Genomic DNA, 21,955 nt, shown 5'->3' with positions numbered 1-21,955 from the left:
CATCCTATGTCTCCAAACCAATCTTACATAAAACCAATCTTATATGTAGCCATTCAATTTAACACCAGAACCTTACTATTAGCTACAAAGATTTAATGCTTTAACATTCAAATATCATTAACACCCATGGTAGCATACGATTCCAACAAACAGAGCCGGAAACTACAGTATCATATGCCTTCTGAAGTCAATTGGAAGCCCAAAAGTAGCCAGTTTTACTCAATAAGTGCTTGTTTAGGCTATGTAATATGATCTGTTAAAGTACTTCTCTATTTCTGAAAAACCGTTTTGCCCCTTCTGCAAGTAATTTCATTATCTTCAAGCCAGTTTGCTAAGTCTTCATTTGAGAACTATAACAATATAATTTGTACATGGTTGGGTCCAAAGTAATTTACCCCTGTTAATTCGATTGGATCCCTTTGATCTTTAGTATTTGATTCGGAATGGTCGTTAATTAATACCTTTTACCCTAGTTCACCAAGGACATACCACGTTTCATAAACAAACATTAGAAAGAGTTTATGTAAAACTATATAATCTGAATTTTACTATTTATCTTTCAAAAAATTTCATATGTGCAGATCGTCAATACCATCAGCAATGCCTGTTTTGTTTCTATCCCGATTTTTAATATTGCATCACGAACTTCAAAATAGAATATTCCTGTTTAATGCAGAACCCCAGGGCTCAGACAATACAGATTCCTCCACTATAGTACCATTAGATATGCCGTGAGCTGTAACATCATTATATAAAGAGTTGTTCAAAAACTATTATTTCCATGTATAGAGTACATACCAAATTTGTATTTACACCGGGACCCTTGCTCATCTAATACTTTTGCCTAGGTATTTCTTTGTATGGAGCACTAGGACACACCTGTCTTCCATTTGTTTTCAGAATTATATTTCTCGTCTGCTAAACTAACATAACAAATGCACCCCTTTCTAACTTCTTATTGTATCATATTTTTACGAAAAGTAGAGAATCACAATTCAACACAACTCATGCTTCACTATGGGGTTTAGTGCAAAGTTAAACGAAAATGAAAAGTTCCCACAAGTGAGAAAACTCTCTAGCAATACTCCATTTCTTACCAATATGCTTGTCTTGTATCACACAGTTATGCAAATATGCATTATTTTCTGTCTGTATGATAAATATTCTCTAGATATAATGTTTTTTGAGTAGATTTTCCGAGTGTATAACACTTTCCTCAAAGTTTTTTGGCTGCGGAATTCTCTAATTATAATTAAAAGGATTTGATAACGACCATAAAACTCTTGAAATTCTTTGGTCCCGATTCATTACAATATAATTTTTGTGCACCTTGTTACTCATATGAAATAGTCATTATAATATGAAACTTAAAATTAGCCCTGGAGCTAACAAAGGAAATATTTTCTAACGAGTTGTTGTTAAACCTAAATAAGTGCGATGACAACAACTGCGCATGTCTTAGTCTTAGTTGACCTCTCGCTAAAGAAACCGCGTATAATTAGTATGTATGTTTGAGGTCACTTTCATAATCGAACAATGCAACCGTTTTCGTGCCTTGTCTACACAGTTGACTCTTAGTTCGGATATTTTCTTTTGTTATATATCAATTGTAAGGATTGCAACTGGTGCTGTATTTAAACATAAATGATGAGCCCGCGCCAAATGTGACAACCATACCATAATGAGCTGATCAGAACGCACCAGCATTGCATCCGAGACCAAGCCTGCGCATTCGCGCAGTCTGATCAGGATCAACATTGCTGTTCGCTATCAGTTTCTCTACTTGTAATAGGGTTTGCAAACGAACATCATGGATCCTGATCAGACTGCGCGGATGCGCAGGCTGATCTGGATCCATGCTGGTCGCAAACACATTACGTTGGTTTTGTCGTGGCGCAGCTCATATATACATGTGTAATTCAAACACAAAACAGTTCAAGTTCATGCATTTATTACATAAAAGCAGAGACCTATATTGTTCACATTTGTTGAAATTAGATCTTGGTCATTTGTTAACATGCCAAAAATTGTGTAGAACAAAAATACCAAACATACCTACTTTAGAACAAAACAAACACTTGGTGTCACTTAACAAAAAACAATATAAATATAACAGATGGAATAATTGGTCCAGATGTAAAGAATAATAAAATAATAAACAAAAATCTTGCATAAGTATTACAAAAATGTAGTACATAATGTAATGTAAAATTTCGTCTCAGCTTAAAGTTTTTACTAATACCAGAGCTTACCAAATAACAGCCGCGTCATACTGATACTTACATATGTGTACAACATGAAAATATGAATTTAGCAACATAAAGCATATGGATTATAAATTCATGAACAATAAAACACTATTATGCTAAAAATACGTAGAAGCCAGACATCTGTTTCATACAGTTATTCCCCTTTGCCATATTTTATACATTTTAAATAACGCAGATAAATTTGCATTTCTCCGCGTCACTTACTGGCTAATGTCGACAAAGTATCTAAATGTTAGTAAGATAAAATCAACACTCATGTCTCTAATCTGTAATTCATATAATTCTACAACAATTAATTGGGTGGGTAATGCCCAAAAAAGCTGTTGTTTTTTATTTTTTTTACTTGTTATTCACCGATGTCATTTTATTGAGAGAAATAAACTACAGTACAACATAACTCATGTAAAGATGCGATATGTTATTTCTATTTAAGCAAACCTGTTTACCAAAATTATAGAAATACCGATTGAATATACAAATATGAAGTAAACAAAACAATATAGCATATAAGATTTTTAATTAACCATTGTCAATATACAATAAATAAAACATGAATTAAAGTAATGAAGGCCATTCAAAGGCCACTGTTCATATGAAAGCAATAACAAATGAGCTGCGTCACGACAAAACCAACATAGTGCGTTTGCGACCAGCATGGATCCAGACCAGCCGCATCCGCGCAGTCTGATCAGGATCCATGCTGTTCGCTATCAGTTTCCCTACTTGCTATAGGGTTTGTAAGCGAACAGTATGGATCCTGATCAGACTGCGCAGATGCGTCAGGCCGGTCTGAGTTCTATGCTTGAAGTATGGTCGCAAATACTCATTTATGGTTGGTTTATTGTCAGACGCGGCCTCAAATTAGTGTCTTGGCGTTTTGTATTTACATGTGTCAATATTAAGCTTAATTATTGCTTATTTTTGTAAATAATGTTAATTGTGTCATAAAACAAACCCAGAAGATGTAATGACAAAACTTCTTTTGAATCTTCTTATTGTCTTATTGTAAACTTGGGGCCTTAAAAGTTATTACCTCAAAAACAAAAATGTTATCCATGGTATTCGAAAAAGGGGTGTTGCATTTTAGCATCTTGAGCATTGGACCTATGAATGGCCAAGAATCGAAAGCTGATTAATGGATTCAAATTATCTAGGTATCTATTTTGATAACTATACTAAGCGTTAAATTTATTCTAAATCAAGAACACGTTAATTGAAGAAAAGCTTTAAAATCAAAAAGAACATACTGTTATGTAAATGTAAGATTTGATCTAGTCAAAAACATTATGTTCAGTTGTTTGATGCCTTCGTTTCAACCAATGATTAAAATTATTCATGGTGAGAATTTGGGGTTATTCTAAATTCTAAGGAAATTGGAAAGAATACATGGTGAAAATTTTGAAAAGGTTGTTAAAAGTTTAGAATTAAATATATGTAATACTAGTTATATGGAACTTGTGAAGATATCCATTATATATTCCATAGATATGTAAGAATTATTAAATTTGTTTAAAACTGTGTAAATACAGACAATTATGATATAAAATACAGTTCTATACTCAAGCACTTGAGTAAGCCCATAAAGGGCAGTGTGGGAACCCCAAATTTGGTGGTTTGTAGTTTTGTTCCTAGAAAAAAATTTTGTATAAAAAATATTTTTTTAAATAAAAAATACTGATAAGGTGATTTTTAACATTGACGATTTGATTTAACCATATTTAACATACAATAGACATAGCGTGTTTATGCTTTTTATTCAGAATTAATAAATGTCGCCTTATTTGATTCCTTCAAGCAAGATGGCGTTCAGTTAATCTGGAAAAAGCCTGTTTATGTATATATATGAAGAAATGTTAAATTCTTGTTTTGATAATGAAGTTATCTTGAAATATACTATCCTAGGTGTTTAGATTTTATTTTTTGTAGCATAAGAATGAATGTCTTCCGCTTAGAATTCAAAACATGTAGATTAGTAGAACATAGGATTCTCCGACCGGAAGAAATATATGTTTGTGGTTGCAATATCTAGATATTGAAAGATGAATACCATTTTTTTTTGTATATGGTAAAAATCGGTATGACGGTATTAAGAAAACAATATTAAAAATAACTTACCTATTAAAGAAATCCATTCAGATATTTTACAAATTACTTCCAAACTGTTAACTCAAAACACATAAAATAATGAGCTTTGTAGCGTTTTATCAAAATTTGTTTCAAGAAGCTCTTTGCGATATTGGGTATACATACTTTTTAAGCTTATTAATGTCTTTGAGTATTGAATCAAATGTTCATCTCCAAATGATTTGTTTCCATCAGCCAAAAATATTCATAATTGATCTTAATTTATTATAAAAATCATACAAAATGCCATCTTTTTTTCAGTAGCTATGCAGTTCTTGTTCTCCCGTTTGTTAGTTTACCTACTTTATATTTTATTATTAAACTAATTGAGAAACGTAAAATTGATATCCAGATTTTGTTTGTAAATTTTCATGCAGCTAAAATATATGTGAATATAATGTATTGTAGATGATGTACTTTGTACAAGTCTTAATAAAATTTCTGTTCTGTTCTGTTCTGTCATACATGCACATTATGCAATGAAATATATTTAAGATAAAACAAAATTAAAGTAATCATTACAACGGGGAAACCCATTGTGAAAACTTCACTTTCTATTTCGTAAACACTTATATAAAATCTAAGACACTTGTTTCACCTAGGACGAGAAAACTCTGAACATGTTTCTTTGTTGCGGTATCGGACATTTCAAGTAAAACAGTTTACATCAAAATAAAACTTGACGACAATCAGCAGTGATCTTATCAAATAAATGGACATGTATATTTAAAATGGCACAACATACATGTACGTATTTTAATCAACACACTTGTTATTTTAGTTTATGGTGTTCATCCTCGTGCTTGCAGACGACAACTGGCACGTGCGAGTGATGCATGATGTAATCACTAACGCTGCCCATGATTGTACGTCTGATCGTACCCATACCTCGGCTTCCTACGATTATCAGGTGTACGTCTTGTTGTTCCGCGGCTTTTATTATTGCCTCCCCCGGTTTTTCCGGTTTGTTTAAACGCTCCAATTTATGTGGTACCTAAAGATGCAACAGACTCCATCATACATGTATATCAGGACTGTGTAAAAAATTAAAGACTGGCTTCAATCAAAGGAAATATTTTCTACTAAAGGTTTCAAAATAACATTCCATACATACACATGGGTGCAAGTTAAAAATATCTGAACAATTTATCATTATATCAGTTGGTTTTATATAGAAATACAGTGCTTTCAGGAGCAGAAAAAGTTGATCTTTAGGTAAATGCCTAAAAATTGTACCCATGCATGCATAATGGATACTTAAGTAAGAAATACAGTCAAACATCGATATAGTAAACTCACGTTATGTTTGTTTGCTATATTTTCAATAGATCTGAATACTTTCTTCACTTGGTCCTCGTGCTCTTGAAACATGGCATGTTTAGTTGCTGGACTTCCCATTAATGCCGCCGCTGTAAACAAACAAATCTTTATTCTAGAATAATTCACATTTTTGATAATTAGTTTACAGTACAGTGGCCAATGAAATAGCATTTACTTTTACCAACCTTACATTAATTGTTAACAATACCAGGGGTTTTAAAAGTTATCTTTCATAACACAATAGTATTTTGTAAAATCAGAAGACTTTACCAGTAAGCGGAGTTCATATATAATGTGAGGAGCGGTCGGCAATCAATTGTTTTGAAAGATTATTAAAATGTGCCACTGAAGATGAAGTCAAATAAATAGGACACTGCAATGTATACACATTAATGAATATGAATAAATGATTAAACAATATTTTTTTTCTGTATGTTCTCTATAAAATCTTTTTCCTGCAAAATCTATTGAAAAGAAGTTTCTAAGTGTTAAGCGCTTACACTTGCCATTTAGAATTTAAAAATGTAGAAGCAGACGATCTTTGATAAAGAAACTTTTATGTGTGTTTAAATGACCTTAAAAGATATAAATGTGAAGTTATACATCATGAACTTATAAAAACACAGATTCAGTGATGCTTAAAGATAAAATAGGCTGACGTTTTTTCATCTTTAAAGCTGCATAGTACATCCCATTAGAGGTGTAACAATAATCCATAGCGAGATATGCTTTGAGTGTTTAAGATATGGTAAATAATTAAAAATAAGACCCTATCTCTCTGACAAAAAAAAAAAGAAATCATTGCCATGGCGAAAATCCGAGTTTTAGGGATGTTAACGGGGTTTGGTTTTTGCTTTTTGGGTCATTTTATGAAATTCGTTCTACAGTAAAGATCATGCAAAAAAAAAAGAACGTGCCCCCAAAAGCATGTAAAAATATAAACTGAGAACCCTTTGTTTATTTATTTCTTACTTTGGTAATTTGACTTCTATTCCTGCACTTTGTTGAGCAAGTTTAAAAAACCGTTGTCGGGTGTCCTTTGTTATTAGATGTGTTTCCAACAAAACCCTTGAAAGACCCCGAAAAATTGAAGCCCAATTCAAAAGGGCAACAACTCCACATTGATAAAAAACACATTCACTCATACATCCCTGTAATGAAATACTTAAATCAAACAGAATATATAGGCAACTAGTAAACAGTATAGGTGATATAACTAACGTGTTCTTGTTCACACTCGTGAGCTTCCACCAGGGATTTAGAGATCAATACCAAACTTTTACCCAACTGTTAAATTTCAGGAAGACTTAAATTAATGTTATAACAACGCTACATATAATTATTTTTTATAACAATCTCACGATGTCCCGTTATGGACATCGCGACACACACACACACGCACGCACGCACGCACGCATGCACGCACACACACAACTCGAAACAACGATAACACGAAAAAATACCCGATCATTGGAAAAAAAATTCCGAAAAAAACCCGAAAAACCCACCGGATCAAAAACCGTGATTTTATTTAACTTCGTGTCAAAACCAAAACCCGGGTATTTCGACTTTTCAAAGTCCCTGGGTCATCAAATCGCAAATCCCTTTCGGACTCTTCGTTTTTATTTCATTTCCCCCAAAAACCCCAGTTTTTCCCGGGGTGGTTTTGGAGCTTATGGTGTAAAGTAGCGAAAAGCTCCAACGGGACACCTTCCCAATCTAAATCGAAAACTCCGTTTTTTTTTTCCCTTTTTCAAAATAAAGACAAATCCTTTGAAATTTTTCCCCCCTTAAAAATTTTATGAAAATAAGAAATAAAAATTTTTAAAAAAAATGTTTTTTAAAACAAGAAAAATTTATTGTAAAGTGAACAAAGATTAATTTAACAAAATGGGAAACCCCGCACTTGCATTTTAACAAGAAAATTCCAAAATTTGTAATAATGCATAGAAATAAAACTCCCAAAATCGGTCATTTTTTTCCCCAAATAACCCCGGAAAATTTTTTTAATTTTTTTATTTTGGAATCTTTTTTATTTTTTTTTAAAAAAAAAAAAACCCCAGTACTTTTTTTTCCCCCAAAATTTAAAATTTTCGGGAAATATTTTGGGGCCCTTTCGGGGAGGATGGGGTTTTAAAAAATTTAAAAAAATTTTCCCATAAAATTAAACATTACAAATTTTATAAGGGGAAGGGCTAAGGTCCCCTTGTTGATTGTACAATTTTTGATTTAAAAAGGGGTTTTGGGTAAAAAAACGTCATTTTTCACATTACATGCTGAAACAACATGCGATACATATAAAACTTAAATTTTGAAAAAAAAAGGGTTAACCTTTTAAGAGGGTTTCTTTTTGGGGGGCCCCCAAAAACCGTAAGTTGGGCCGGAAATTTTAACCCCTTGTCCGTTCCGTCCGGGGTTTCCCCTTCCCTTTCCTTTCACTTTTGTGTCGCATTTTAAACCCCAAAAAAGTATTTAAAACCTAGAGTAAATTGGAAACTTTCCCCGAAATGTTAAATAAAGGCATGGTTGTTTGCAACCCCCAAATTTTTTCTTTCGGGGAATTTTAATTTATTTTCAGAGTTTTTTTGGGCCCTTGATTTAGAAAAATTTTTGAAAATTTTAAAGCCTTGTGTCGGCATGAAACCAAAAAAAATTTTTTTAAACTGAGCCCTTTGAAACTTTCCCCGGGAATGTTGACAGAAATGTGTATTTGTCCCCCCGGGTATTTTTTGTCTGGATTTTTTAGAAATTTTTCAGAGTTTTTTGCCCTTAAATTATTTAAAAATTTTCAATTTTTCAATTTTGTGTCGAAAAGGGTAAACCCCCCGAAAAGTTTTTTTAAACCTAGGGGTCATGAAATTTTACAGGAATGTTGATCGCATAGTAGTTTTCCCACCGGGGGTATTTTTCATGTGGATTTTTTTTAGTTTTTCCCGGGTTTTATTGCCCCTTGGGATTTTAGAAAAAATTTTGGAAATTTTCCCAAACAGGGTGCCCCGAACGAAACCCTCAAAAAGTTTTTTGCCCCTGGGGAAGCCTTTGTAACTTTACAGAAAAAATTGATAAAGCATGTCGGGTTGTGCACCAGGTATTTTCGTCTGGATTTATTTAGTATTTTTAGAGTTATTGCCCTTCACTTAGAAAATTTTTGCAATTTTCAACTTGGATTTGACATAGTCATTAAACCTTATGGGCAGGTTGCTCAGCATATTTTAGATTTGCACCTGGAGTTTCGCTTGTGGATTTATCAAATATTTGTAGAGTTATTTCCCTTGACTTAGTAAAAAGATTGACAGAACAGTGGCGCGGTGGGGGCACCCGTGTCCTATGGACACATTTCTAGTTTGAATATGCTTTAAATTGAGAGGTACATGCACGTGTATATGCGTTAGCTATATACACCGTAGGGAACGTGTTACAGTATCGCGTTTTTCGGTTACAGTATAGAATTTTCAAGATGGAGGATTATTTGTTGGGAGGACAGGTAGGTGATTTTTATTCCGGTCCATACTACAAGTAGTTTAGTTTCTAAAAGATGTTTTTGTGCTTTGCTTGTAAGGAATAGAATCCGGTATCTAGTCATATATTTCTTCAGACACTGCACAGCAGATTTATCTCTATATTGTCCCATAAATGTGCAGATTTGACGGTTTGAAAATTTGAATCGAGAGACCAACGCATTTTTCTCCCATTCCGACATTATTTAAGCATGCCTAGATAAAGTAAATCTACAAAACGTTAGTCCTTTATGTTTAGAAACGTTTATAAAAGTAAATGACCAGTTGAACCTATTTTGTTGTTGGTAAAATGCGTTTGAAAAAATAAACAATGTTACAGTATAGAGCGAGGTTAATTTCGAAGGGTTACAGCATAGACCTAGCGACTATCATCTAATTTTGTTACAGTTTATACCCAGATTTCTGTTACAGTTTAGATACTTGCCAAATTTCAATTAAAGTTCGTGTATCCATTATTTTTATGAAATAACTCATACCTTTCTATTTAATACATTCTTAAAAGGTTCTATTACTTTTTTTCAATAGCAGAAAAGTTATAGTTTGCTATTTTCTTACTTTAAGTTTCAGATTGAGACTTTTTGCAGAATAAGTAATGTCCTAAGTAAGGACTGTTTTCACGACAACAACAGTAACTTTTATCGAATTGTATTGAGAGAAGAAAGATTATTGCTTGATATCATTACACATTATAATAATGCCTATTAGTAATAAAATAGAGAAAAAATAATCCTTAACAGAAGTCCAACACGGAAAACATGAAAATGTTGCAGGCTCAGTTTGATTAAACCTGTTCATGGAAGGTAGTGGTAACTGCAAGCTACCGTCCACGCCTCCTAGCACCGGCTTCAGCAGAATTCACATTAAACATGAACTGGTACACTTCAGATTTTTTAACATCTGTGGATGTGTTCATATGGCGGTTATCATGGAACCGTCAATGTGACACGTTATTGCCATTCTGTGAAAAGCGGCATATTCCCCCAAGTTAAAAATTGTGTGTGCCCTAAACGAGATTACAATGAGTGAAACTAAACAAAATGAAATTTTGAGAGGGGATCGGAAGTCATGAAACCTGCATACCATAGATAAGCTGTCAAAAAACACAATTAACAGGCAGGCAATACCCTAAGAATGATTAAACAGTATTTAAGTGAGCAATACTGCAACCTTAAATTTTATTTTAAGTTGGAATTTTCATCTACCATAATGTATTTTGTGAGTATTTAAAAAGGTTTATGGATATTTTCAATTTTGTTGTGTTGAAATTTCTTTAGGGATTCTGTTTAACTCTATTTTGTTACGTTTGGCTTTCTCGGATTTTAAGTTTCAACGACACTGAAGTCATGTGAAAACATTTCTGCTTTAGTGTAAAGAAAGACCCCAGATACCCTTTGTGAAACATTAAAGACACGAGCGGGCACCTGACTAGAACCACCGACCTTCCGTAAATTAGCTTTATAAATTCCTCACATACAAAGAATCCAAAGTCATGATTGGATTTCAACTACAGCAGTAAATGAACGATGATTTGAAGTCGACGGCCTTATCCCGACTCTGCCACTATTATGTACCTCCATCAGGCTCACTAGAAAAAAAAAATATTGTAATTGTCTGACCTTAATTTATACTCTTTAACTTTCAATATTGTTTTCTTTTTCAAAAAATTGAAAACTGCTATACAGGATGTCTGAAATAAAGAAAAACGACTTTTAATTTAATAATGACAAAATAATCGTAACTTCAACAAAGAAGCATTCGAAATGACGCCATGATCATGATTTGATTTGAATGCTTTTGGTTCGAGATGAGAAGGGTCTTTAAACATTGTCTTTTTTCAAAATCTATGTTTTGGGTTTTCGTATCCCCGATTGCAACCGAAACCATTTGAACAACTTAATTGGTAGAAAGTCATGTAAATTTCATCACATTTAGTCAAGTAGTTACTGAGCGGATGAGATTGCACACACATATGTACGACAGACGGACGAATAGCCATCGGGCCAATAAGCTCACAGAGATTTAAAAGTCTATGTAACATTCATACATTTTACCTAGTATATATAGAAAATATCGAAGTCTAAACTGTAACCGAAATCTGGGTATAAACTGTAACAAAATCGGATAAAAATCGCTAGGTCTATGCTGTAACCCTGCACAAATTACCTCGCTCTATACTGTAACATTGTTTATTTTTTCAAACGGATTTAACGAACAGGAAAATAGGTTCAACTGGTCATTTACTTTTATAAACGTTTCCTAACATAAAGGACTAACGTTTTGTAGATTCACTTTTTCTAGGCATGCATAAATAATGTCGAAATTGCAGGAAAAATGCGTTGGTCTCTCGATTCAAATTTCCAAACTGTCAAATCTGCATATTTATGAGACAATATAGCGATAAATCTGCGGTGCAGGGTCTAAAGAAATATATGACTAGATACCGGATTCTATTCCTTCCAAGTAAAGCACAAAAACATCTTTTAGAAACTAAACTACTTGTAGTATGGACCGGAATAAAAATCACCTACCTGTCCTCCCAACAAATAATCCTCCATCTTGAAAATTCTATACTGTAACCGAAAAACGCGATACTGTAACACGTTCCCTACGGTGATATAGTGTACGTCCATAACATTACGATCCGTGTGCATCTATAAAATATGTAAAAAGTTAATTTCTTAAATCTACATGCGTAAAACAATACAGCACCCCACTACACAGTTGTAATACATGTATTTGCAAGTAAAATTAAATTAGACTGTAACGTTAGTTGGGATATTTAAGCAATTTGGCTTTACAAAATGTTTAATTAACGCATGAAGGATTACAAAAATAAACATTACTTACATTCAAAAGCATGTTCTGAATGTTTACTACCATCCATAGCAATCAAAATGTTTCTCTTTGGAGATGATCCCTCTGCCGAATTTTCAACTTGTTGTTCCGCCATATTTTTTGTCGAGCATGCAACGTAAACAATTAATAACCACGCGCTCAGTACAAAATTAAGCCCATGTACTACTGCAGTATTTCATACACATTAAAATGTGAAACAAGACGTGTAAAATGTGTAAGCCGACTTGCATACAAATCGATTTGTTACGGACGATGGCGTACGTGCTAGGATGTTGTTTATAAAATAAACTATGATTGACCTCCCCTTTTGCATGGTTTGATGATGCAATTATGTTATTTAAATAACGCCTTTTTTTGCTACTAAGGGAGTAAACTAATTTTCCTAAATATGAAAGTCAATCTGACAGGTTATTTCCCTTACAGTTAACTAAACGAATAAGCATTATAAGGAAGAACAAGGCCGCTAAAGTGCTTGAAAACTGTTGACCTAAGCTAATATAGAATGCCGCCAGGTACTGAGGGTCAAACCCTGTCCCGAGGGTCAAACCCTGTCCACCGGCTTGATTCGCCAAATTTATACATTTTAAAGCAATTTCTACCAAAAAAAAACAACAACATTAAAAGACAGTTCGTAGGTTAAGAACGATTTGTGACTAGCATGGAGTCCGTCAAAAAAAAAAAATCAAAAAAATCTGGCCTATTTCTGACCAACTGTCTGAAAAGTCGGGGAAATAATGGTACACGATTCCATAACGCTGAATAATTGCTCCAATCAAAGACAGTTTGCAAACATTGTTAGTGGTAACGAAACAATTTAAGTGGCGGCATGGCCGAGTGGTTAACGCGTCGGACAAGTTATCTTATTATCTCTAGCCACATCGGTTCAACCCCTGTCAGTGGCAAGTCGTTGTTTTCTTCATCAATAAACTTTACACTCATTGGTCAGAAGGAACGGATTTGAAAGTGTGTCTATAAGCTTATATAGCTTCTTCCACAGTCGAACTAAAATAAATTCTGTATATATACTTAACATGGTTTCACTATTTCAAACCATTAATAAAAATTGGAAACAAAATATAGCTAACCGAACACGTAGAAAGCTTGTAGTTGCCAAAAGGACCTTGGGCACAAAGAAGGTCCGTTATTGCATATTCTTCACCCGTGAAGGTATAGTCGTAAAATTTCGGTGCCTATGGGCAAAAGTATTATAGATCCTGTGTCAGGATTCATGTATATTCGTCTATTCCATGATAATGCTCCATCACATACAGCTGAGCTTGTGAAGTAATCTTTGAAATCGGAGGACACACGCCCGCACGCACACATACAATATTGTCCACATATATATAACGTAAAAAAATCTCATCTGAACTTCGATACAAGTCCCGACAAATGGCTACCAGGAGCTAGTGCCTCAAAGGTTAGTCAAAATATATTGACGTGCCAAAGCTAGATTCTGATATATTTTTGTTCTGGGTCAGAATCTCGCTTCTGCTACGGAGAGAGAAGATATTGCCCCTATATAATATAAAATATTACAATATCTCACCGCGGTGCACAATTAGTTGGACTATCTCAGAGGTCTTCTTATAAAATATTATAAAAGAAAGTTTATTTAGTGTTAAGAATTATAAAAGAAAGTTAATGTCTTAACTTGAGAGTTTCATATTTGAGATTAAAGGGGAATGTAACATTTCTTTTGAATTCACATTTTTTCACCACTATTTAAACAAAGTGAAAAGAAAATAAATGTATGTTTATTAACATCAGCTGTCAAATACAGAAATCATATCGAAATTTATTTATTTTATAATATAATTTCTGCTTGATATTATTTCTGTTGAAAAATAACAAAAGCACCTGAATACAATAATTCGGGCATTGTAGATTCTAAATATTTGAAAGTACTGTAGAATAGTTCATTGACTTTGATTGTACACTTTGTTTTAGATCTGTACATTCAGATTACAAGTGCTTGTATTTATTGTAAATGTCTGCTTGCAGAATATCACTACACAAAATTTTTTTTATATTGTAGAACTTTCAACGATTAAAGATAAATAAATATGTTTTAACATTGAATTATAGTACTTTTATTTTCTAAGACAAGAAATAATTTCCAGTTTTTGCTTCTGAAAAAATTAACTTTACAGTAAAACCCGTGAACAAAGGTCATCCAAGGGTGATACTGAACACGGCTGTTACAAACAAGTGGTCTTTATTTGTAAGTTACCCTGTTCTATTAAATAAAGGGTTAGCGAAAATTGGCCTTTATTGACAATGTGACCGTTGATTAAATCATTTTAATTATGTAAAGAAATAATTGAGAAATAAGGAATATTTGAATATCTGCTTTGGGGGAGAGGTGATGCCGACGGGTGCAAGTTGTACAATGGTTAATTTTGCGTAAGATAGTTCCTCATTATACGTATAATAAAGAAGTAAGACCAGCTGTTTAAACACTTGAACAGCAAACATGTACTGTGAAAGATTATATTTCATTTGAATCTGAACCCGCTTTGACAACCAATATACAAACTGAAGCTTCTTTAAGACGGAGTTACTCCAGGAATTATGAACGAACAGGCGTACGAACGAAATTCTGTATCTATTCATATTGCAACCTGCCTTTGACATAAACCCGGCAAGTAATAACGTGGGGTCAATGTATTTTTAGACATTTAATCGATTGTCTAAATTTTAAACAGCGATAATATTGCAAAAAATTCAAAATTGAAGTTGATAAACTCAGGTAAAAGGCTGACATAAAACAATTGTGTGTTTCATGACCCCTTGTCGTGCTAAAATGCAAGAACTTTGTCAACACAAACGAGACCATGCATCAGGAACGGATTACATGTATATATGAGCCGTGTCACGACAAAACCAACATAGTGGATTTCCGACCAACATGAATCCATGCTGTTCGCTATCAGTTTCTGTACTTGTAGAAGGGTTGGTAAGCGAACAGCATGGATCCTGATCAGACTGCGCGGATGCGCAGGCTGGTCTGTATCCATGCTGGTCGCAAACGCATTATGTTGGTTTTGTCATGACGCGGCTCATATAATATTCTACGTTATGGTCATCAACAAGGTTAGATAAATGAGGAAAAATGATACTTCAACAATGTTTTGTAGGAACATTTATATCTGCGGATGTCCTATTAGTAAAAAAAATCACCATTTCTATGTTCAAGTGTTGAGTTTTGCTTAAGCTTAGGGCGTGGACGTGTAGTTAAATCACTAGCCATCAAAAAACAAACATAGTCTGCTGCAACAATTTCTGTGTTGGTCTTTGTTTAATTTTTCCATTTTGTCGATTCCATTGTATAACTTAAAAAAACAAATACCCGGCCTTTTGCATTTTTGTCGTATTAAAGTTATGAATATATTTCAGCCGTGTCATGACAAAACCAACATAATGGGTTTGCGACCAGCATGGATTCAGACCAGCCTGCGCATCCGCGCAGTCTGATCAGGATCCATGCTGTTCGCTATCAGTTTCTCTACTTGTAATAGAGTTGGTAAGCGAACAATATGGATCCTGATCAGACTGCGCGGATGCGCAGGCTGGTCTGGATCCATGCTGGTCGCAAACCCATTATGTTGGTTTTGTCATGACACGGCTCTATTTTCATTAAATCAGGTTATCTTCAACAGAACCAACATTTTCATTTTATTGAGTTAAAATCCGAAAAATGGTTGGACATAAAACTTAGAATTTTAGCAATTTTTGGCCTAATATCTTTATCAATATTTAGTTATTTGTACAGGTCAAATATAACATGCAAAATTTTACCAATTATTGGCACACTTAAATCAATACTCTTATCTATATACATTTAATATTAAGTGTAGAAAGTAAGACATGCCCAGTCGATCATTTAGTTCAACACAGTCGTCCTCGAGTGTCATCTACAAATAGTCCAGACTTGTTTCAATATGGAGGAACTGAAAAACACGTTATGCGGTACCTGGAACCATGTCCGGGACGAAAATTTCAGAGAATCAATGGAAGCTGGCAGTAAGTTTGATTTTTCTATTTTATATAGTAGATCACTGTCTTATCCCGATTCCTTGTCGAAATGACGTCTATTTTGATTTTTTTTCTTCAAAACGCATTATTTTTTTCCCCTTTCTGAAAAGAATATAGTACAGTATTTGTAACCGTACCGTTTTTCTTAGTTTTCTTTTTGCGTTCTTGCATTCTAGCGTGTGTTTTTTCGTTATGCGTGCGTGTAATGCGTACGAATTATGAGTTTGCGAATAAAACATGATTTACACTGATGTACCAAAGGTGCTTGTGGCATTGATTTCACCTAAATATGTTTAATTTTGTTATTTATGCAACATAATATCAAATTATTAAAAAAATAGTATATATCTGATTTTTTGTTATATTCTCTATAACAATAAAACAAACAAAAAAACGTTTTATTTTCTTTAAATGATTTGATATTACATTGCATAAATAACGAGATTAAACATATTTTAGGTCAAATCATTGCGACTAGCACCTTTATGATGAACTGATGATATCTAATGGAAGCGATGCTTTTACTGTTGAAATCATTCTGTTCTTGAAGAATTGTATAAATAGTTATAATGTACTTATGTTCATATTGAACCCCAAAATTATCATAATGGCTGTTTGTAAAAGATGAAAAAACGACTCTTATGGAATTAACCTCCTTCCGCGCTTTTTCAGACTATACTCCGCAAAATTTAATTTTAGTTTTATGCATCATTCTTTGAATGGTATACTTTACATCTTTATAAAGCAAAATTCTCAAATATGAACTATATATTGATATCTAACCCTTCACTGGCCATTAATACATTAAAGCCTGTTTAAAAACACGGCCCAACCGTGAAACTGTATTCCCACTTTTGTAAGTATGATAGGAAACTGTATTCCCACTTTTGTAAGTATGATAGGAAACTGTATTCCCACTTTTGTAAGTATGATAGGAAACTGTTTTCCCACTTTTGTAAGTATGATAGGAAACTGTTTTCCCACTTTTGTAATTGTGGAGAGAAACCGTATTCCCAACACTTTTTTTGTAATTATGGCGGGAAAACATATTTTCAATTTTGTAAGTGCGGCGGGAACCGTATTATCTAAGAACAATACAAAAGTAAATACCGTCTGGCTTATTCAAGTTTCAACTGTATAGAAAAAAATATACATGTTGAAAAAAACTAATCATGACATTGGTAGTTAAACAAGAATTTACTTTGTCAGAACGCAAAAAGCAAACATGAAAAGAAAGACAGGCATTGTTCAACAATTATTTGTGCAAATATTTGTAATCTATTCATATTGCTGTCACACAGACTATGACAAAGGGAGGAACAATTTGCAATGTAATTTTTACACTTTTCATTGAACTTTCAACTTGTAAATCATTTTTCCTACAGACACGTATTTTTACCTCACATTAGCATACATCATAATCTGTATGTTTTCATTTATCTCAATATTTACATACGTTTTATTTAAAATCGAACATGCATTTACATCAAAGCATTGAGGGCGTCGCATGTTACAACTAGACACCGTGCTGTCCCGTGACTAATCTGTACATTGCAATATGGTATGGGTTATTTTTAAGCTGCCTACGCCGTGTTATGGACCAAAAATGATTATTGCCAATTTATTGGTACATCTTTTAAAAGCTGACTTAATGCTGGTATTAATATATGATTGCAGAGCAATTTTCCTATGTCCCCGTTGGAAAACTAATGTGTATGCGTGCGTGCGTGCGTGCGTATGTGTGTGTGTAACATTTTATAAACAGCAATCATTTTCTCAGAATGCAAATTTTCATGTCATAAGCTAGATTCTGAACAAGCCATATGGTCTCTATAATCTCTCTTTTACGGCGTTTTTTTGTTAAAGGCACATTTTGTTGTGGAAATACATAAATTTTCTCTTTTTAAAAAAGGGCAGATAATAATTTGATAATATTTAAATAATGGTTTAAGATAATGTTAGATATTATATTCCCTAAAGAAAGTAGCGATCAATGTGAATTAATTTGTCGTGAAGGTAGCAAAATGTAAACAAAGTAGTATTTTGACTTCCATACAAAATACTGATTCACTATTACTGTATTCATGGCCTAAAAGCAACAGCTGAATAAGAGGGTTCAGGTAATTGGACAATGAGTAACTTTTTGGATACTATAAAGGTACCAAACTAAATAAAAAAAAGTTTTTGAGAAATGAAAAAAAGAAGCATTCATGAGGCATAATGGGCTTTTAAACGGTGGACTATTATTTTTGAAATTCATTTTACAGAAATGGCAAAAGAAGACATAGATTTTATAATGTCCACGAAGCCGATCATGACAATAAAGGTTGAAGGAAACAAAGTTGTCCACTCTACAGAACTGATAAAAGGCGTAGTTGATGACGTCACATATGAGCTAGACAAGGAGTTTGAAGCAAAAGATAAGAAATCACCGGAGAATCCCTTGTACCATAATAAGGTTTGATTTGCAAGACCTAATAACTCCTAAACAGCCATTATTTTCTTCATATTTCAATCCAGTATGTCACAATTCTCAAATGGTAGCTTTATTGTACACTCAAATAAACTTACTTCCAGTCAAAGCCATGTCAGAGAATTAAACCTTAACCTGCTGGAACCAAAAGTGTTTAGCCTTTTGATTTGCCACCAGTGTAGGTCCATGATGCAAACACACTAAAGAACACATCATGCCCAGTCCTTCTTTTTCAGATTTATGATAAGGCACATTGGGTTAATTTTCAAAATTTAACTTTGTTAAAAGATCAGTTCTTAATAAATCATGTTTTGCAGGTTCTATGCACCTTTAAAGACGGAAAACTTACATACGAGAGCAGATCTCAGCTCACTGGTCCTAGGAAGTTCGACAACGTCACTGTTGTATACATTAAGGATGGTGAACTTGTTTCGGTAAAGTTGATTATGTTATAAAGCTATCAAGTACATGCACGGAGGTACATAAAATATTTAGTACATTCTAGCCCACTTTTATTAAATGCATCGGACATGGACACATTCCTGCTGTGGTCACCATGTCGACTCAATCAAAATTGTGGTAAGATATGGAAATAAGTGTGTACTGGAACCTCGTTCAGTAATTGTTAAAAATGTTTGTCATGCAGGAACATAAATTAATTGTCAGTGACAGAATTTACCTAGCAACAACATTTTTACTTTAGAAGAAAATGCTTCCATTAACAAAATGTGTGCAATATAGAGGCCGTAAAAATATAGCAATCCTTCTTATTTTCTAAACTCATATGACGGACCGAAGAAATCTTAAACTTTATTAAAAGAAGTTGAGTCCATTATTTTCTGATTAGAGCTAAAACATAAAACTTAAACGGTAGCGGCGTCCTTATGGTAAGGTGACTGCCTCTCGATATAAGGTTCGTGGGTTCGAGTCCGACTTGAGGCATGACCAAGATTTCTCGTTTGACATCAGTACTGGTTGGTTGCAGGAAGCGAACTTGAAAGTGATTAATATCAGTTGTAAGAAGTTTTTTGTTTGTTTCTCTTTTGCATAACCGAGCTTCATATATTGGCCTGCTCTATGCCTGTTACAAGTACTGGATTCTATAAAATATGATTGACAAAAAATTGCCTAACATTCAATACACCACAGATATGAGTTTGATTAGAATTCAATATGTAAATATTTCAGGCAACAAGCCCGATGGATGACCGCAGCATTGTCGGTAAAAGATTCTACAAAAAAGCATGAAGAAAACATATCGAAATTCACAGGATTTTAAGGCAGAATTCACCAGTTATATTATTTTGTTAATCTATGAATCTATTAACTTTAACTGAGATGAGTACGTTAATTTGTGATAATTATAGAAGAATGTGTTCTCTCCAAATTATAATACCAACATTTGAATTTATAATAATTATCTTAAATTATATATATTTATTTCATGCTTTCCAGTGTTTTATTGTAATATATCAGATGATTATATTCTGATAAACCACTAGTGAAATTTATAAAATATAATTTCACTGTAGCCGGACTATATCTGAATGCGGACGAAAAGAAAATCATAACTAAATGGAATAACAGGCAGAAATAAATGCCGTCATGCGTAAATTTTGCTTCTTTAGGAAAAGAAAGTCGATGTCACCATACGTAATGTTAAAAATGTAACAAAATTAGAGAAATTTAACAGAACTATATTTCAAAATTGATGATGCGACTCATGATGTGATGACGTCACAAAGGATAATGCGCGACGTTACGCGGCAAAATCAGTAAAAATTACTTAAAATCACTTAAAACGCATGAAATAAAAAGAAAATTTATTTGTTTTACATATAAGATTGAAATATATTTCATTCGTGAACACCAGCTGTTATATTTCCACTCGTGGCTATGCCTGGTGTTCACTCAGTGAAATTATATTTCAATCTTACATGCAAAACAAACAAATATCCTCTATATCCTTAATTGATGGTGTTGTTAACAACTGCTTTACCATAAAGTGAATCATCCGTATTTTGCCGTAAATCAATTGATCTATATTTCGTCGAGTTGCCGTAAATCCAATTGAGACAATTATATGAGCCGTGTCACGACAAAACCAACATAGTGCGTTTGCAGTCTGATCAGGATCCATGCTGTTCGCTATCAGTTTCTCTACTTGTAATAGGGTTGGTAAGCGAACAGCGTGGATCCTGATCAGACTGTTTCGTAATTTTTTTCCAGGATGTAAAAATGACAGTTCTGTTAGCTGAAGAGACTTCAGCGAACATCAAAATAAAAGTGACATATAAAGTTATGGAAGCCAGTTCTCTCAGTTTAACAAAGAGGAATATATAATTATGAAGATGCATGTAAACAGATAGAATGAAGTCCCTATGTCTATGCACATTTACTATATGGCCTGTTCACCTTAACCAAAAAAATGTTAGATAGGTAGAATTCATAAAGATGTCTCTTTATACGAAGTTAAGTTGTAATATGTTATTTAGTATTGGAATGAGTGACACAAGTCCTATACAGGAATATATTACTGAGGAACTCTCTTGGGTGTGGGCGAGGGCATGATTAACATTTGATTTGTACAAGTTCTCATGGCATTGGTACATATTCAATATTAAAGCTGGAGGCATTGAAGCTTAAACATATTTTCCCTAAGCATTTTTATAAAAATTATATGTCCACTTCATCTTGGTATGTGAAACATTTTAAACAAATGGATATGATGTAGATACATGAACAAAATTTTTAAGTGGTCAACAAGGCAATACCACATGCCAAATGTTTAAGGTTTAGTCATTAATAAGGTATAAAGGTGTGCGTATGTGTTTCTATATAAGACGTGTCCTTGACCTATGTGAAGAAAAATATGAACAACTATGAAAGAGGACTCCTGATGGTATTAGATGGGAGTTAACCACTGCCACGTCATATTCAGAAAAGCCGGGATCGTATTAACCCAATACGCGATATACACGCCTTTTAACGCCTTTTCACCCCCCCTCCCCATTTTTTGTTGTCTCAAATGGTGAAAAAATGTCTTATTTAGGCCCCCAACACTTGTTTTTGGTTGAGAAATGTTGTTTTCAAAAAGTGACCACTTTTTCGGCGCGCCCCCTCACGGATTTATAGTAATATAAATCCGTGGGCCCCCAACCAAAAGATACATCAGGGGGTTACCAGAAGGGGGATGTGCCCCCTTCTGTTTGGGGGGTTTGAAGGGGGCGGCAGTCCCTCTCATCGCCAAGAAACTTTTGGACTTGTGACAGGCTAAAAATGACCCCAGATCGATCATAAGGTAACGTGTAACCAACGCTGAAAAGCATTTGACTCTATCTCAATCCATTAAAAAG

The 21,955-nt window shown here is 33.7% G+C and overlaps 2 protein-coding genes across 2 annotated transcripts; one reads left to right on the top strand and one right to left on the bottom strand.

The window, feature by feature from the left end:
* Positions 1-4,867: 4,867 nt before the first annotated feature.
* On the bottom strand, positions 4,868-6,712 carry LOC132724097 (universal stress protein Slr1101-like). The gene is made up of 3 exons (XM_060708908.1): positions 6,688-6,712; positions 5,694-5,803; positions 4,868-5,388 (listed from the first exon to the last, which is right to left on the bottom strand). The coding sequence occupies exons 2-3, from the start codon at positions 5,790-5,792 to the stop codon at positions 5,167-5,169; spliced, it is 321 nt and encodes a 106-aa protein (XP_060564891.1). The 5' UTR covers positions 5,793-5,803; positions 6,688-6,712; the 3' UTR covers positions 4,868-5,166.
* Positions 6,713-15,935: 9,223 nt separating this feature from the next.
* LOC132724094 (uncharacterized) lies at positions 15,936-20,044 on the top strand. Its single transcript, XM_060708905.1, has 4 exons — positions 15,936-16,114; positions 18,394-18,584; positions 18,917-19,033; positions 19,788-20,044. Exons 1-4 carry the CDS (start codon positions 16,033-16,035, stop codon positions 19,845-19,847), a joined length of 450 nt encoding a protein of 149 aa, XP_060564888.1. The 5' UTR covers positions 15,936-16,032; the 3' UTR covers positions 19,848-20,044.
* The last annotated feature ends 1,911 nt before the right edge of the window (positions 20,045-21,955 follow it).

The sequence above is a fragment of the Ruditapes philippinarum genome, unplaced genomic scaffold (genome assembly GCF_026571515.1).
Source record: "Ruditapes philippinarum isolate M1 unplaced genomic scaffold, ASM2657151v2 ctg5696_1_1_1_1, whole genome shotgun sequence".
In the NCBI taxonomy this organism is placed as follows: domain Eukaryota; kingdom Metazoa; phylum Mollusca; class Bivalvia; order Venerida; family Veneridae; genus Ruditapes; species Ruditapes philippinarum.
The sequence above is the reverse complement of the archived record's forward strand: the minus strand, read 5'-3'. Positions and strand labels throughout refer to the sequence as shown.

Coding starts and splice junctions, on each gene's coding strand:
- LOC132724097 (XM_060708908.1), bottom strand. CDS start 5,792: ATGGGAAGTCCAGCAACTAAACATGCCATGTTTCAAGAGCACGAGGAC. Junction 5,389..5,693: donor ATATAGCAAACAAACATAAC/GTGAGTTTACTA, acceptor TTGCATCTTTAG/GTACCACATAAATTGGAGCG.
- LOC132724094 (XM_060708905.1), top strand. CDS start 16,033: ATGGAGGAACTGAAAAACACGTTATGCGGTACCTGGAACCATGTCCGG. Junction 16,115..18,393: donor AGAATCAATGGAAGCTGGCA/GTAAGTTTGATT, acceptor TTCATTTTACAG/AAATGGCAAAAGAAGACATA. Junction 18,585..18,916: donor ATCCCTTGTACCATAATAAG/GTTTGATTTGCA, acceptor CATGTTTTGCAG/GTTCTATGCACCTTTAAAGA.